Genomic DNA, 14,408 nt, shown 5'->3' on the forward strand with positions numbered 1-14,408 from the left:
AGGACGTGGGAGGGTCCAGTTTTCCCTTTATTTTTTAGATTCATTTTTTTTAAATGAAATATCTTGTGAACCGTAAGTCTAAATTACGATCCGTTTTCACTTTTGAGACCCTCGCATCGAGATCTTTAAAACTAGATCCCATGTTGATAGGTTTTGAGATACTTTTCCCGTAGTTCCAATACTATGGTTGTAATCGTGGTGTGTACCTAACTGTACTCGTGCTTCAACTGGTAACTACTTCCGTTTTTAGTATTTTTGATGCAGTTTTTCCCTTTACTCAGTAATTGTACTTACTCGTGTGCGCTATTGTACCTGTGCTTCTGTACCAGTACTTCCTCGTGTGCGCGACTGTACTTATGTACCTGTGGTTGCTCGTGTGCGTCACTGTACTTCTGTACATGTACTCGCTCGTGTGCGCCACTGTACTCGCTCGTGTGCGCCACTGTACTCGCTCGTGTGCGCCAATGTACTCGCTCGTCTGCCCGACTGTACTCGCTCGTGTATGTGGTTGTACTCGTACTTGCTCGTGTGTGTGGCTGTACTCGCTCGTGTATGCAACTATACTCACTCGTATGTGTGATTGTACTTGTACTCGTGCTGTATACAGTGCCGGCTCTTCGATTTGGAGGGCCCTAGGGCAAATTCTATAAATGGGCCCAATTTAAGCTACGTGCATGCTAGATGGGCTTAAAAAAAATTCTTCTACCTTTTCCTATATGCACAGTGCCAAAATAATGGCCCCCCATTTTGGTTGGCCCCGAGCCGTCGCACTTCTTGCCCTGAGCCAGAGCTGGCCCTGGCTGTATATGTACCTCTGTTTTGAAAGAAAAAAATACAAACTGATATGCACTGTGGTAGCTAGCTAATTGTTATCAAGCATGTAAGCTAAGCTAGCTAGCTAGGTGGTCGATTTGCACATGCAGCACTCAAATCGTGAAGTACCTACTCATCAGAGCGCGTGTGCTTAGCTAATATGTGTAGCTAGCTAGGTTGGAACGCGGGGCGGGAGAGATCCTACGTGCGTGGGCCTACGCGCGGGGCAGAAGCGAGCGTACCTGCATGGGGGCGTGCGCGGGGCGTCTTTCCGTACTCGCACGTGGACGCTTCTTTGGTTTGACACGTGTTGGCTTCTCATATATTTCGCGGGAGGATGTTTTTTTTCGTGAATGTTGATCTCTAGATAGTGATACCCGTATTTTGACGCTCCTGCTATCAATCCTTCGATTGTGACTTTACAAAGATGGTGGGCCGGGTGGGCCGTGGCCCACCCCAGATTTGAGATATGTTTAGGGCTACCCCTGTTCTGCTCTGTGGAATTGAGCCCAGTTGGTCTTTTTTTTTGTTTTCTTCTGGTTCACTCTTTCTGGCTGGACTCTCTCGCTCGCTCTGTGTGCTGGACGGAAAGAGGCAAGGAAGACCAGAGCGAGAGAAAGAGCCCGACCATGGTGCCCATGCCTGAGACCTAATCCTCGCCGGCGGTTCGCCCCCTTCACCGAACCCCCCCGCCGGACGCTTCCCCTCACCGGATCGCCTCCTCCCCGATTTCCCCCGCCGGCCGCCGCTGCCCCCTGGACTCCTCCCCGCCCGGCCGCAGGGCGCAGGACGCAGGCCGCTCGCCCCTCGGCCAGACTTGCCAGGCTCGGGCGCTCGGCTATCAACATCAAGCAGCAGCACTGCAGGTCTGCTGCGTGCAGCACAACAGCAGGTCAGTATTGTCTCTACTTTTTGTAAATTTAAGATTTATGTTTATTGCTATTGATACTGCCATTGAGATTTATGTTTAGTATTGATTCTGTTGTAATTCTAGAATTTAGGCTTGTAATTGTAGCATTGATCTATGCTATGATGTTATATTCTGTTTATGCTATGTTCCATCATGTACGACTTTTTCTATGTTTTAAACTATGTGTGATGTAGTTGTAAAAAAAAAAAACTTTGTGTGATGTAAGCGTGCCCATTTGATTGTCCCGTTATTTTCTGATAGTGGAACCTGGAGCTTTGCTTCATATGAAAAAAAAAGCGTGTCCATTTGATATATACGTATTAAACTTTAATGTTGTTAGCCATTTCGTAAAATTTTATTACACCAGAGGGAGTGCAAAATTTTAGAGGTGTGCCCACCCTCCAATGGTTTTCTCTGCGTCCGCCACTGGTTTGGTCCCTAATTGAAGTTTCCGAACCAGTTAAGAGACCAGTTAGGTGCTCCTAATGTGCACAGTAATGGTCACTACACCGTGAGGATACTTCATGTCGTAATTTCTTTTGTTCAATGCAGACCATGATCCCGATTACAATATCTAGAGTCAACCAGTTTGATGCTGCGAGGCTTGATGTTGAAATGTCCGCTATGTTGAAAGAGCAGCTAGTCAAAGTATTCTCTTTGATGAAGGTACTTTCTTCAGTAATCATCTAGATGTCGGCGTTCCTCATGGCTTACACATAAGTAGATTGTTGCTTATAGCTTCCACTTTTGACGTTTTTTTCCTTTGGTGCCAGCCAGGACTCTTATTTCAGTATGAGCCTGAACTCGATGCGTTCCTTGAGTTCCTCATCTGGAGGTTCTCTATTTGGGTAGACAAGCCAACCCCAGGGAATGCACTAATGAACTTGAGGTACAGAGATGAACGGGCAGCACCCATCGCAGGAAAAGAGGGTATTTTACCATATGATTTTCTCTCAACTGTTGTCAGCTTTATGTACGATATGTTTCTCGAGCCTTTGTTTATGGTAGCTGTGCTGTTTAGAGTTGTAAACGAATTTGAATTGGTCTCAAGTGTGTACATGCTACCAGCTGCTTGTAAGTGCATTCTGATCTGTGCATTGGCCTTGCATCAGAATACCCTCATTTACTTACTTTGGTCGAGTCATGTATGATGTTGAAGTTGGGTTGGCCCAGCCTCTCTTAGTTGTTAGCTTGTCCGCAGATAGCTCAGCGCATGGACATTCTGAGTTTCATAATATTCATCAAGTATAAGTACAATGAAACGGCCTATGGCTGCACCTATAAATTGCTCTTTACAAGTACTCCCTCCGTCGCATGAAATATGTCTTAATTTTGGACAAACCTAATTGCTGCCCCCTATCCCATTTCATGTCCTTTGAGCGAACAAGGCTGGTTGTGCAAATACATGTTGTTTGACATTTTATGTATCCTTTTCCCAATATATTCAATGGTGAGAGACACCTTTGGCGCTATGTTCTCAAGTTACTCATGTACAGTACAAAAAGTGCCTTTGCCCGAGAATCATTGATCTCAGCCTATCTCGGATTGCAATCTAGAATTTACCCTCATCCCCAATGTATTTCCGCAGTATTTAGATGATAATTGTGGTTGGATAAAATATGTTGTTAAAAATTCTGATGCTACTGGCACATTGGTGTTTTGCATCGGTAAGGATACTATTCTCCCAACCAAAACGAATTTTGTAAGTGACAAAACTTTAGGCGTTCTAATGTTTATACCCACCTAGCTCAGAAAATTTACATTATTAATTAGTACTCAGTATGAGTGTTGGAAAGTACCAGAGGGAAAGGCTCACTTATTGCTGGCTTTTGCCGCTCATTGGTTGTTCCACCTGGTGCCCTTCATTCTGGGCTTGGCACATTGAATTCTAGGTCGTACCCAGTGACACGTTGGTCTCTGACTTCGTCATGTACACTGAGCAGGAAGCACGCTAAACCCCTCCAAATAAAAATGATGAACCAAATGAAGAAAGCAGTTTTGATGTGATAGAAGTTTATGCAGCACGGCTGCTTGTAGCCACTGGCCATTGCTAGCTGTTGCTGACTGGCTGTGGCATGGGTGGTTTACAGGGTTTGGAGGGGCGAATTGGTTGAACCGGTTCTTGGTTTGAACTTTTGGTGTGAAAGAGCAAAAATGCCTTTGGGTGGGTTAAGGATGGAAATAATTTATTATAAAAAAGAAATGGAAAATCATCAACAGATTAAATGAAAGGAGCTTGAGAAACAAGCGCTGGCTTGGTGGCTAGAGCTCACCACGGTGAGCTCGGCCACCCGGGTTCGAATCAAACGTGGTGGTATTTGCATGGAAAATCGCGGGGAGGTCTCATCTTCTACCTAAAATGTACTGTTAAGGAAGGGATCCCCCCCCCCCCCCCCCCCCCCCCTTTTATTTTTAATGAAAGGAGCATAAAGAATCAATCACATTGGGGATAAATTCTTGATTGCAATCAAGAGGTCAAATAATCATATTTTCCCTTTGTTAACAGTCAATAGTTCAGCTCCTTTATTATTCGTAATATTATCTGAACAATAACTGATAAACTCCATATATTTTCCAGTCAGAACAGGTTTGGAAGGACCTGGACTTTCAGTTTCTCAGAAGATCTTGTATTGTATTAGCACTGTTGGTGGCCAATACTTATTGTCCCGCTTGCAGTCTTTTTCTGCTTTCCGTCGATGGGGTGATTCTGAACAGGTTAATCTCTTAATACTAATTTCTGGAAACTTCAATTCCTATTTGACCATTCTTATAACTTTTATTCTGTAACAGAGACCACTAGCACGTCGTGCATGGGGTTTGGTACAGCATGCTGAAGGATTATACAGAGCTGTTTCATTCTTTAACCTATTGTCATTTCTTTATGGTGGAAGGTATCATTTTTCTACCTGTTTAGCTCTGTTCATTATACCATATGTTCTAAGATTATAAAACCGGAAGACATTAATTTTTTGCAGTTGAGGAACAGTTTTAATATTGTGAACATACGCAGTCCATTAAGATTATACTGGCCAATTACGTCATTGTGTACTTGAATGAGATGGAATATTATAGTTCAAGAATTGGCTAGACATTTAAGATTTTATAGAATCATCGTGCTAGCTTTTTAATAATTGCAAATATGACTTTTGGCTTTTCCGTGTATGTTTATACAGATATAAAACTATCGTGGAAAGGATTCTGAAAGCAAGACTTGTTTATGGGAGCCCCAACATGAATAGAGCAGTAAGCTTTGAGTACATGAATCGGCAGCTGGTTTGGAACGAGTTCTCGGTAAATCTCTTTCTTGCATGTGCTTGTCTGACAAATAGTTGGTAACTAAAAAAATTCTAGCTTATGCAGTGATGGATTAGACACTAGTCACACTACCTAAATGAAACCTTGATTCTAGCTAAGGTAGATTATATATATTTCTGAAGAATTTAGGAAGTTCTGAACTTCTAATGTTCCTATCACATATAAAATGTAAATTCCTGTTAAGGATTTATAATGCGGAAATCCATGATCAAATTTTATTATTCCATATACTCTAGTGATACATGTAGTTCATTTTACTAGTTTTTGTTTGAGGGGACACTTTACACATGATATGCGTAGGAACATAGGGTTACACAAATATTCTATAGATATGGAATGTTATCTAAATAGGCAAGGGAGTTAATTTGAATAAGAAAGAAATTAGCTACTACCTAAATGAAACCTTGATTCTAGCTAAGGTAGATTATATATATTTCTGAAGAATTTAGGAAGTTCTGAACTTCTAATGTTCCTATCACATATAAAATGTAAATTCCTGTTAAGGATTTATAATGCGGAAATCCATGATCAAATTTTATTATTCCATATACTCTAGTGATACATGTAGTTCATTTTACTAGTTTTTGTTTGAGGGGACACTTTACACACGATATGCGTAGGAACATAGGGTTACACAAATATTCTATAGATATGGAATGTTATCTAAATAGGCAAGGGAGTTAATTTGAATAAGAAAGAAATTAGGTACTACTTAGGGGTCAAGTAAGTCCTTCTATATAAGGGACAACATATGTAGCAATTGTGAATCAAGAAATGAGAAATTAATCAATCTGGTCTCACCCTCGTTCCTCCTTCCCTAACCTATGCTCTACTTCCCAACATTGTATGCTGTGCCATCCGGCCAACCTCATAGTGGTAGTTCCCACTCTGTTCCAACACGTCACATGTATTCTGCATGTCTAATTGCTGTTAGGTATCAAAATTAATAGCTGTATCACTTCTATCCAACATTTTCTCGTCCATCGAACTTTATACGAATGCTTATGCTTACTCGAATCTTGAGATAGCAAGAGAGGATGTTTTGTTGTTTGCTCCCAAATGGTGGCTAACATTGCTTACTTGTGCAGGAAATGTTGCTTTTGCTTCTCCCCCTCTTAAACTCATCCTCAGTAAAGAAGTTCCTCCTTCCCTTCTCTAAAGATAAATCAGCAAGTTCTTCTGGTGACGAAGCAAACTGTCCTATATGCGTCTCTAATCCTAGCATTCCCTTTGTAGCTCTCCCATGTCAACACAGGTACTCCCCTTTTTTTTTTTTGTCTTTCATCATATATGTCCACGGTTTATTTAATTTCATCTTGAATATTAACTCGACAGCCTTTACTACCAACTACTTTCATTTAATGCACTCTACTTTGCGGTCACGTATGATCCTGAGAAAACATTGTCCATGTTGAATGTATCTGGTTGCAATGAATGCAAGCCCAAACCATGTTTTGGCCAGAACCGCCATATAGTTTCTATTACATTTACATAACTGAAGCTAAAACTAAGATACACAAGTAGCCAGGCATTGCTGTTAAATTTATGAAATGTTAGTTATAGTGTTCTTAAGCAAAGGTGTCGGTGCTGTAAAATTCTTCCTGTCTTGAGGTTGGTCTTAGATTAATCGTAATCATTTGGCAGTTCTTGTCATGCCAGTGGAATATAATTTTCATATTAGACAGCACTTTGTGCATGTGATCAACACACAAAGTATGTGTTACATGTTTGTTTTCCAATAAATAGTGATTACTGAACATGTTACATCCATTATTCACTATGGCGGTCATCTTGTATCTCAACATGTTTTTGTGTTAACTTGTTTTAACAGGAAGAATTATTTCTTGTTTGTAGGTATTGTTACTATTGCCTACGAACACGTTGTGCAGCTACAAGTTCTTACAGATGTGCACGCTGTAATGAGGCTGTTGTTGCGATTCAAAGACATGGATCAATTTAGTTTTACTTGGGTTCAGGAATTCTTGCGCATACACCGCCTTCTGTTGTAACAAGAACACTTCTTCGCCCACCACCATCAGATTTTTAAAGCTCCGGTCCACATATTATTGACCAGAAGCAAGACATTTTGAGATTGAAACTGGTGGTGTTAAACATCATGTTTTGTTTTTGTTTGTATAAGTTATGTTATAGCAAAGTCCACAAGATGGAATTCACTTTCTGGGCAGACAAGAATATGTTCTTTCTAGAGGAAGATGTAACTTATATTAATGGAACATTGTACTAGTGATTTAGTTATTTTTGTCGAATAGTTCACATCTTAGCTGGGCATTGTATGTTTGTATGAAAGAGCCAGAGGTATTTTAAACTGTCTCCAGTAACCTGCAGTTCAACTTTAGATATAATTATTTTTCTAGCTAAATAATCCAAAGCCAGACACAAGCGGTGGCCTAGGGATGGCTGGAGGCAATGTTCAGTAGGTGGTCGGCACTCAACCTGCTATAGGGCAACAGATGTTTTTTTTTTTTTTTTAAATTTTAATATGGAACACAACATTCTATTAAGGCACGGCATAATCGTCAGCAAACAAACAGTTCACATCAGGTGGTGGGCTATCAAGCCATACAACAGTATAGTGCAGATCACAACCTACACCTGAGAGCATCTCCACCGGCGCGCCCGATAGCTTTTTGGGGGCCGGGGGCGAAAATGGGCTCGCACCGGTGCGTCTCAAACGGCGCCGGTGATTTTTGGAGCCCAATAGAAGCGGCGGCAATCCCGTGCCGACCCCTTCGCCAAGCGCGAGCGAGGCTGGAAATTTTGGGCGTGGGAGCCGCCTGTCAGCCACACAACAACAAAATATACATCTTCTCCCCCAAAACCCCGTCCCCTCCGCCGCTCATTTCTCCCGCCAGCCGCTCAATCTCCCATCCAGCCTCGAACCCGAAAAACCCTCGCCGCCGCACCATGCCACCGAAGAGAAGGGTCCGGCGAAGGTAGCGAAGCCGCCGACGAAGGCGCCGCCGAAGACACATGTCGCAGGAAAACTGGGAGACGGAGATGGAACGCCGCGCCTTTGTCACGGTCGATTGCAGGAGGCGCCGCATCGCCGCCCTCGACGCAGCGAAAGCGGTGGCCTCTGCGGAAGCGTGCCCGAGCTTGGACGGCGGCCTGAACAGCATCTCGAGCTCCCCGTCGTCGCCGGGTTACTACGCGAGGTACACCGCGGACACGCCGTCGATCTCGCAGATGCGGCTGTTTGAGATTTCAAATTCAAATTATCTATCGGGGCCGCCTGTTTGGGGGCACCGGTGTGGGAGCAGCTCCCCAAAATGGAGGATGATGTGCCGGCGTCCCTAAACGGAGATGCCGGCGCCCCTGCTGGTTCCTATTTGGAGCGCGTCGGTGGAGATGCTCTAATGCTGCCAAAGCGTCAGCTGGCTTGTTACAAGCCCACAAATTCAAACCTATAGTAATCAAAGGAGATGCGTAGCAGAAACTTTGCATGAAGAAACATAGGTCCCAGCCTGCAAAGATCATAGAGGATTCAATCAGTAGAGAAAATTGGACGACCAATGCCTATCAATTTAGTCTGCAAAGCATCACCAGCTGTGTGCACTCTTCCAACGGCAGCAAAAATTGGGTCACCCACTGAATCCCTGGCAATAGCGCCCCAACCTCCCAGCCTCTGGCATTGTCAACGGGATAAAAGAACCAGGTCCCCATCTTGCCGGGCATGTGGGTGGATGTATCAAGATAAGTCATGTTGCCCACGACGCTTTATCGGAGGAGCAAAACGGGGCCGGTCTTGCCGCCGGACCTATAAAAGAAGGAGAAGGACGCCGATGGAGTCACAACCCGGATAAGGGGAGCCCCGCTCGCATGGCTTGATGAAAGGGCTGGGAAGTGCCCACCTCACGACATCTTCAAGGATCTCGCCCCGGAAATACTTCCCTGCAAAGCCCGAGACCGTCTAGGCGGGAGCTCCCAGGGAAGAAGGAATCCCGGCGGGCCGCCCGTCGGGAGACCCCAAGGCTATGATGCATCACGTTTCGGGAGTGCATGCTAGCCACCTGGCATGTCGCCTCTGCCGCTCCATACAGCGATGCTGAGGACGGTCAGCTCCGGTTGTGGCCTTGCAGAGGACGGTGCAGGCCGACAAGACAGCTCGGAGGCATGCACCCCACAATATGTATGCGTTCCCCTTGATGACATATAAAAGGGGGTTGTAGGCTTCAGAGAAAGGAGAGAGGCCCGAAGGAAGGAGAAAAGAGCTGTAGTCAGAGACGTGGGAAGAGGGAGTCTTAGCTCTCTGTGTAAGCTATTCATCACCATGAAAGAGATCAGATAAATAAGACGTAGGGATTTTGCATTCGTGTGCCCTGAACCTGGGTAAAAATCTTGTGTCTTTGTGTTGTGTTTGATCCTATGTGCTTCGCCCAGCGCCCTCTTATCGAACCTAAAAAGGGGTGTAAACTCCCAGTGTCCGCAATCTCAAGGACGCGACAGTCATCATGAAAGGCACCGTTAATATTGATCTTGATCATGTCCGTAGGTGGAGGTTTCTAGAGTTGTGCAACACGGCAAGCAGGAACTGGCACTTTTTTTACTACAAAATTCCATTCATCAGTATATCGTTGCACCCTAGAACCTGAGCTTCACCAATAGGCGCCGTTCCTGATGGTTAGCATTGTTCCTCTCCTGCAACCAGCACCAGAGAAGGATCGGGGAGTGGGAGTGGTGGACTTAGAAACATTTTGAAGCCTCGGCAAACCACAAGTTTAAGTGTGTTTAATATGCCAATTTTTCATCAATGTCAAAATATTACGGGATGTTTTAAGGGCCACACGAGAAGCGGCTCGGGAGGTTTGGGCATGGCTTTGTGCTCTTCAGGCAGGCTCGGTCCATGACGGATACATAAATACTTGCAGGTAGCTCTGGCGGATGCTCTCTTCTTAGCAATGCGTGGGCCCGTGTGCTATCATTAGGGATGGGCATTTGGTCATGACCGATAATTCGGTTTTTGTATTTTGATCTATTTATAATTTGGTTATAAAAAAAGAAGACCGAAATATACTTGCTTGTTTTACTACCCGACAAATTCGGGTACCCAATAATTCGCGTTCGGGTTCGGTCATGACCGAACATCATGGTCAATGTTGTCAACACAAATATTAGACATTATGTACTAAAAAGTTGGCAACATTTTAGATTTATTTTGAACCTTTTTTCATTGCATATGTTATTATCAACTAGCACAGGGGCTCTCGCAAATGCGAGGGCATCATCTTTACTTTCCCAAGAGTAAATAATTAAATTTATTGTTTTATACTTTATTTTGAAATTCATATCATGTTATACGAAATAATAATTTTTCACAACCACCGAAAGTATTATGCAAACCAATGAGAAGTCTCCATATGTGTTATCAGACAATTTATCCTCGCAAAAGAAGCTACTTCTTTCATATCAACATTCGCGATCTGGTTATATTAGCATTAAATGTTTTATTTGTTGTAAATACATGTCAATGGATGATCGATGAGCTGATTCGACATATTTCGCTATCATGTTCCTCTTCACCCGTTGTTTTTGTTTCCTCCGATGTCAAATATGAAATAAATATTGTGAAGTTGCTACAGAAATAATTACATGCTATTTTTTTGCTAAAAAAATTTCTATCATATTTTATGCAATATAAAAATTAATCGAACGATAATTATGTTATTTCTAAGTTATAGATATCAATTTGATGTTCTGTTAAAGTTTAAATTTAATCCCATTGGTAAGTTTTTGATAGTAAATATGGATTTGCTAACAAAAGTATTAGTATCTAGAACTTCACATATAAATCAAGTCGTATTCTCTATTGACCCAATAAGAGATTTAACCGCTAACAATTTCGCGGACGACTTGACTTATAACTTCAAACGGTGATCGAGTAATTATATGTACGGATTGGTTTAGTTTCTATAGCATGTATCTAGCAGATGTTTTCCCGTGTCTAGGGGTCGTTTCGATTTGTTGGTCGACGTAATAGGACTGATTAAACTTCATCTAAAAAAATTGTTCATGATTTTTTTTCAACGATAGAGTCCAAAGTCCATGCTAAGCACATATGTGGGCAACCTAAAATTGATCGGTATTGATATGCATGGATCTTTTACGTAAATTTGTTGGCCCATGTTGGCTACCTCTTTCTTTTCGACACGTACATGATTATATTTGCTTCCTCCACATATACTAGTTTTTTTTAAAGGAATTGCTAAGTTTCAGCTAGCTGAGACGTAGGCTTATGTCTCAGTCACGTGCTTCATCATTAGATTTCGTTTCTGCTTGAAGATTCATGTTTGCTGCTGTTTCTACTTTGTTTAGGTCTGCACCGAAACACGCTGATGTAATTCGACCGAGACATAAGTTAACTCTCAGTCGACTCAGATTTAGACACACCTTTTTTTTAAAGTAAATGGTGATGCTCACAAGATATGTTCAATATGGAGTCGGTCAGTCCAAATGATTTGGACGAATAGATACTCAGCGTACGTGCTAATCTGGACTCCATCGGTCCAGCTCTGGTTGGACCAAATCTTAAAGAACTATGTGATTGTACAGCTTTCATGTTTATAGTTTAAACTTGTCACGTATCTATAGTTTTACGTAATATGGTTGGACCAAATCTTGTAAACGACTATGTGATTGTGCGGCTTCCATATTTATAGTTTAGACTTGTCACGTATCTACAGTTTTACGTAACACATAGATCTATTAAATCTTAACCGTTATCAGTAAATCAACGGTATAATTATTTCTAGCATATGTGGATTAATATGGTGACTCTATCAAATATTCGTATTTTGCTTTTAGTATATAATAGATAGATAGATAGATAGATAGATTGGCAGGAATAAACGTTGAACAATCTAAACAAAAATGTAAAAATTCCAGAGAAGTTTGGTCAAGATTCAAGAATATCACATCTCACGCACATCACACAATTCTAAAGATTGGGACAGTCTCACATCAAATTCGGTTAGTTCGGTCTATTCGGTTACTTGGAAGAATGACCGAATTGACCAAACTAAATTCGGTCTATAAAATTTTCTACCCAATTTCTTTATCGGTCATTTCGGTCATGGTCTTTTCGGGTTCGGTCTCGATCTTTTCGGTTTCGGTCTTCGGTCATCGACTTTTTTGCCCACCCCTAGCAAACATGCTTCATATTGCTAGTCTGTGGATATGCTAGTAAAGTACTAATAAATGATTCTTGGCCGGTTTTTCGTAAATCAAACCTTAAAATTCTCAGTATCTACTTAATGAAACACAATGACTTTCCCTTGTTTCAAAAACAATTTTGTAGTATTCTCTTGGCGGTACACTTGTACATTTTTTTTTGCGGGTATACGCTTGTACTTGACATTTTTTGTTTGAAATCAAATACTTGTACTTGACATAGTATAAGGCTGTGTCAATTAATTTGGGCTGGAGGGAGTATAATATTTCAAACCTAATAACATTCTCTTTTGAAGTGTCATCCTAACAGTGCAACAAGCAAGCACTGATCAATCCTAACAAGTACTAGTACAAATCATACTTCAGCATGAGGAATACTTGGCTGGGGAACATGGAGTTCCCCTGGTTGCTGGTGAAAATTCTTAACAGTTCTAATAACATTCTCTTCTGGACTGTCATCCTAACACTTTGTGCAACCATGCGTGTAGGCATCAGTGCTTGAGTGCAATGTAAGCCCCGGTTCCGGCAATGGCGCCGAGCGGCGGCGCCACCATGTAGATCCAGATCTTGGTGTATGTCCCCGTGGCGATCGCTGTCCCCAGCGTCCTCGCCGGATTCATGGACGCTCCCGTTGACTGACTGCTCACATACATACGTGCATGCAGTCAGAATGTTACTTAACCCAATTGTCAGCATACTTGGAACGAAATTAAAAATAGAGGATGGATTGATTTGACTTACGCAGCGCTAAGGGCGTTCATCATCACCACTGCACCAGCTGCCACTGCTACCAGCTCCTTCACCTAAAGAACCAATAATGAAGTCGTCTAATTAAGCTGATGGATGAAATACTCGTGTAGACGTGTACTTCAGCATTGCAAGATCATCGATGGACGAGGGTTCTCTTACCGCTTTGGGATCGACGATGAGGGCGACGATGACGAAGAGGAGGACGAATGTGATCACGAACTCGACGAGGAATGTCTCCGTGGTGCCGAGTGTGGGCACGGTGGTGACGATGGCGCCTGGGTTCTCCGGGTGGTAGATCGCGTTGGCCAGGAAGGAGGCGGCGATCGAGCCTAGGAACTGCGCCGCCATGTAGGGTGCGAGGTGGGCACGTGGGAGGTAGCCAAACACGGCCATGGAGATGCTTACCGCCGGGTTCAGGTGAGCCCCGGACACGTGGATCAGCGACGCCACGATCACCATAATCGCCAGCCCCGCCGTTGCCGCCACACCCACCAGGCCCAATGCGCCGTCGTGCGTCGCGTTCATGATCAGCGCCGACAGCAGGGTGAAGATGAGCAGGAATGTGCCCAAGAACTCGGCCAATGCCTTCAAAATAATTAAAATCTCACGGTGAGCTAATGCTTAAGTAGTGTAGTAGTTCGTGGAGAAATTAACGTTGGCGTCAAAATATAAACACCTTCTTAACGAGGAGAATCGCCGCCGGCTTGGCACCGACGATAGAGTGGCCGGGCAATTGCTTGGCCATCTCATCGTGCAGTACTGGCACGACCTTGAAGGAAGGCGACTTTAGGGGCACCATGGTGGTGGTTTCCATGGCGGAAGCTGCCGGGATGCTCACTGAAAAATCCATGCTGACACTCCTACTCTCATCCATCCTCCGAAGTTCTAATCTACAAGGAAAATCTACCTAGCAATCTAGCTAAGGAGATTGTTCAGTTGAATCTGAATGCTCTCCTTTGAGAGGTGCATATATATAGGGAGGCGTCTAGCGGGCGGCCGCATGCTCGTTGGTTCATCTCGGCGGTCAACCGAAAAAGGAAAGGGACGAGTCTACCGGTAGTTTCTGGCGCACCCTCTGATTAGGAAAGTTCGTGTCGCCCCGACAAAAAAAGGAAAGGAAAAAATCTCTGGCTTTGTTTCTCGATCCCCAATTTCTTCATCAGCGGCAGCTCGCGGCCTCGGGCGCATTCTCCGCCGCTCGTGGCCGAAATCAATGACGCGCGCCGCCTTGCCACCGCTCCTGCTATGAGCGCGACTGGCCAAGCACGTAACCCCAGCCACCGCGCTCGCTGCCGGCCGCCGGCTACCCCTCTAGACGTGCGCCCCAGCCGCTGGCCAGGTTCCCGTCTCGCACCTCAAGAGGTCCACGCCCGGATCCCCGCCACCGGGTACCTCCCGCGACCACGCGCCCTTCTTTTCCTCAACGGCGACC

The 14,408-nt window shown here is 43.8% G+C and overlaps 2 protein-coding genes across 3 annotated transcripts; one reads left to right on the top strand and one right to left on the bottom strand.

Moving 5' to 3' along the window:
• Positions 1 to 1,384: 1,384 nt before the first annotated feature.
• LOC127314798 (peroxisome biogenesis protein 2) lies at positions 1,385 to 7,377 on the top strand. 2 transcript variants are annotated; one of them, XM_051345324.2, is made up of 8 exons: positions 1,385 to 1,705; positions 2,276 to 2,389; positions 2,497 to 2,653; positions 4,302 to 4,438; positions 4,514 to 4,614; positions 4,897 to 5,014; positions 6,127 to 6,293; positions 6,893 to 7,377. In XM_051345324.2, exons 2-8 carry the CDS (start codon positions 2,279 to 2,281, stop codon positions 6,996 to 6,998), a joined length of 897 nt encoding a protein of 298 aa, XP_051201284.1. In that variant the 5' UTR covers positions 1,385 to 1,705; positions 2,276 to 2,278; the 3' UTR covers positions 6,999 to 7,377. The 2 variants fall into 2 exon arrangements, with proteins under 2 accessions (XP_051201284.1, XP_051201285.1); XM_051345325.2 differs by lacking the exon at positions 1,385 to 1,705 and adding an exon at positions 2,161 to 2,182.
• A 5,340-nt stretch (positions 7,378 to 12,717) lies between these two features.
• On the bottom strand, positions 12,718 to 13,826 carry LOC127312552 (aquaporin NIP3-3-like). The gene is made up of 4 exons (XM_051343081.2): positions 13,653 to 13,826; positions 13,136 to 13,561; positions 12,968 to 13,029; positions 12,718 to 12,865 (listed from the first exon to the last, which is right to left on the bottom strand). The coding sequence occupies exons 1-4, from the start codon at positions 13,824 to 13,826 to the stop codon at positions 12,718 to 12,720; spliced, it is 810 nt and encodes a 269-aa protein (XP_051199041.1).
• Positions 13,827 to 14,408: the final 582 nt, after the last annotated feature.

Source organism: Lolium perenne, chromosome 7 (genome assembly GCF_019359855.2).
Source record: "Lolium perenne isolate Kyuss_39 chromosome 7, Kyuss_2.0, whole genome shotgun sequence".
Classification (NCBI taxonomy): domain Eukaryota; kingdom Viridiplantae; phylum Streptophyta; class Magnoliopsida; order Poales; family Poaceae; genus Lolium; species Lolium perenne.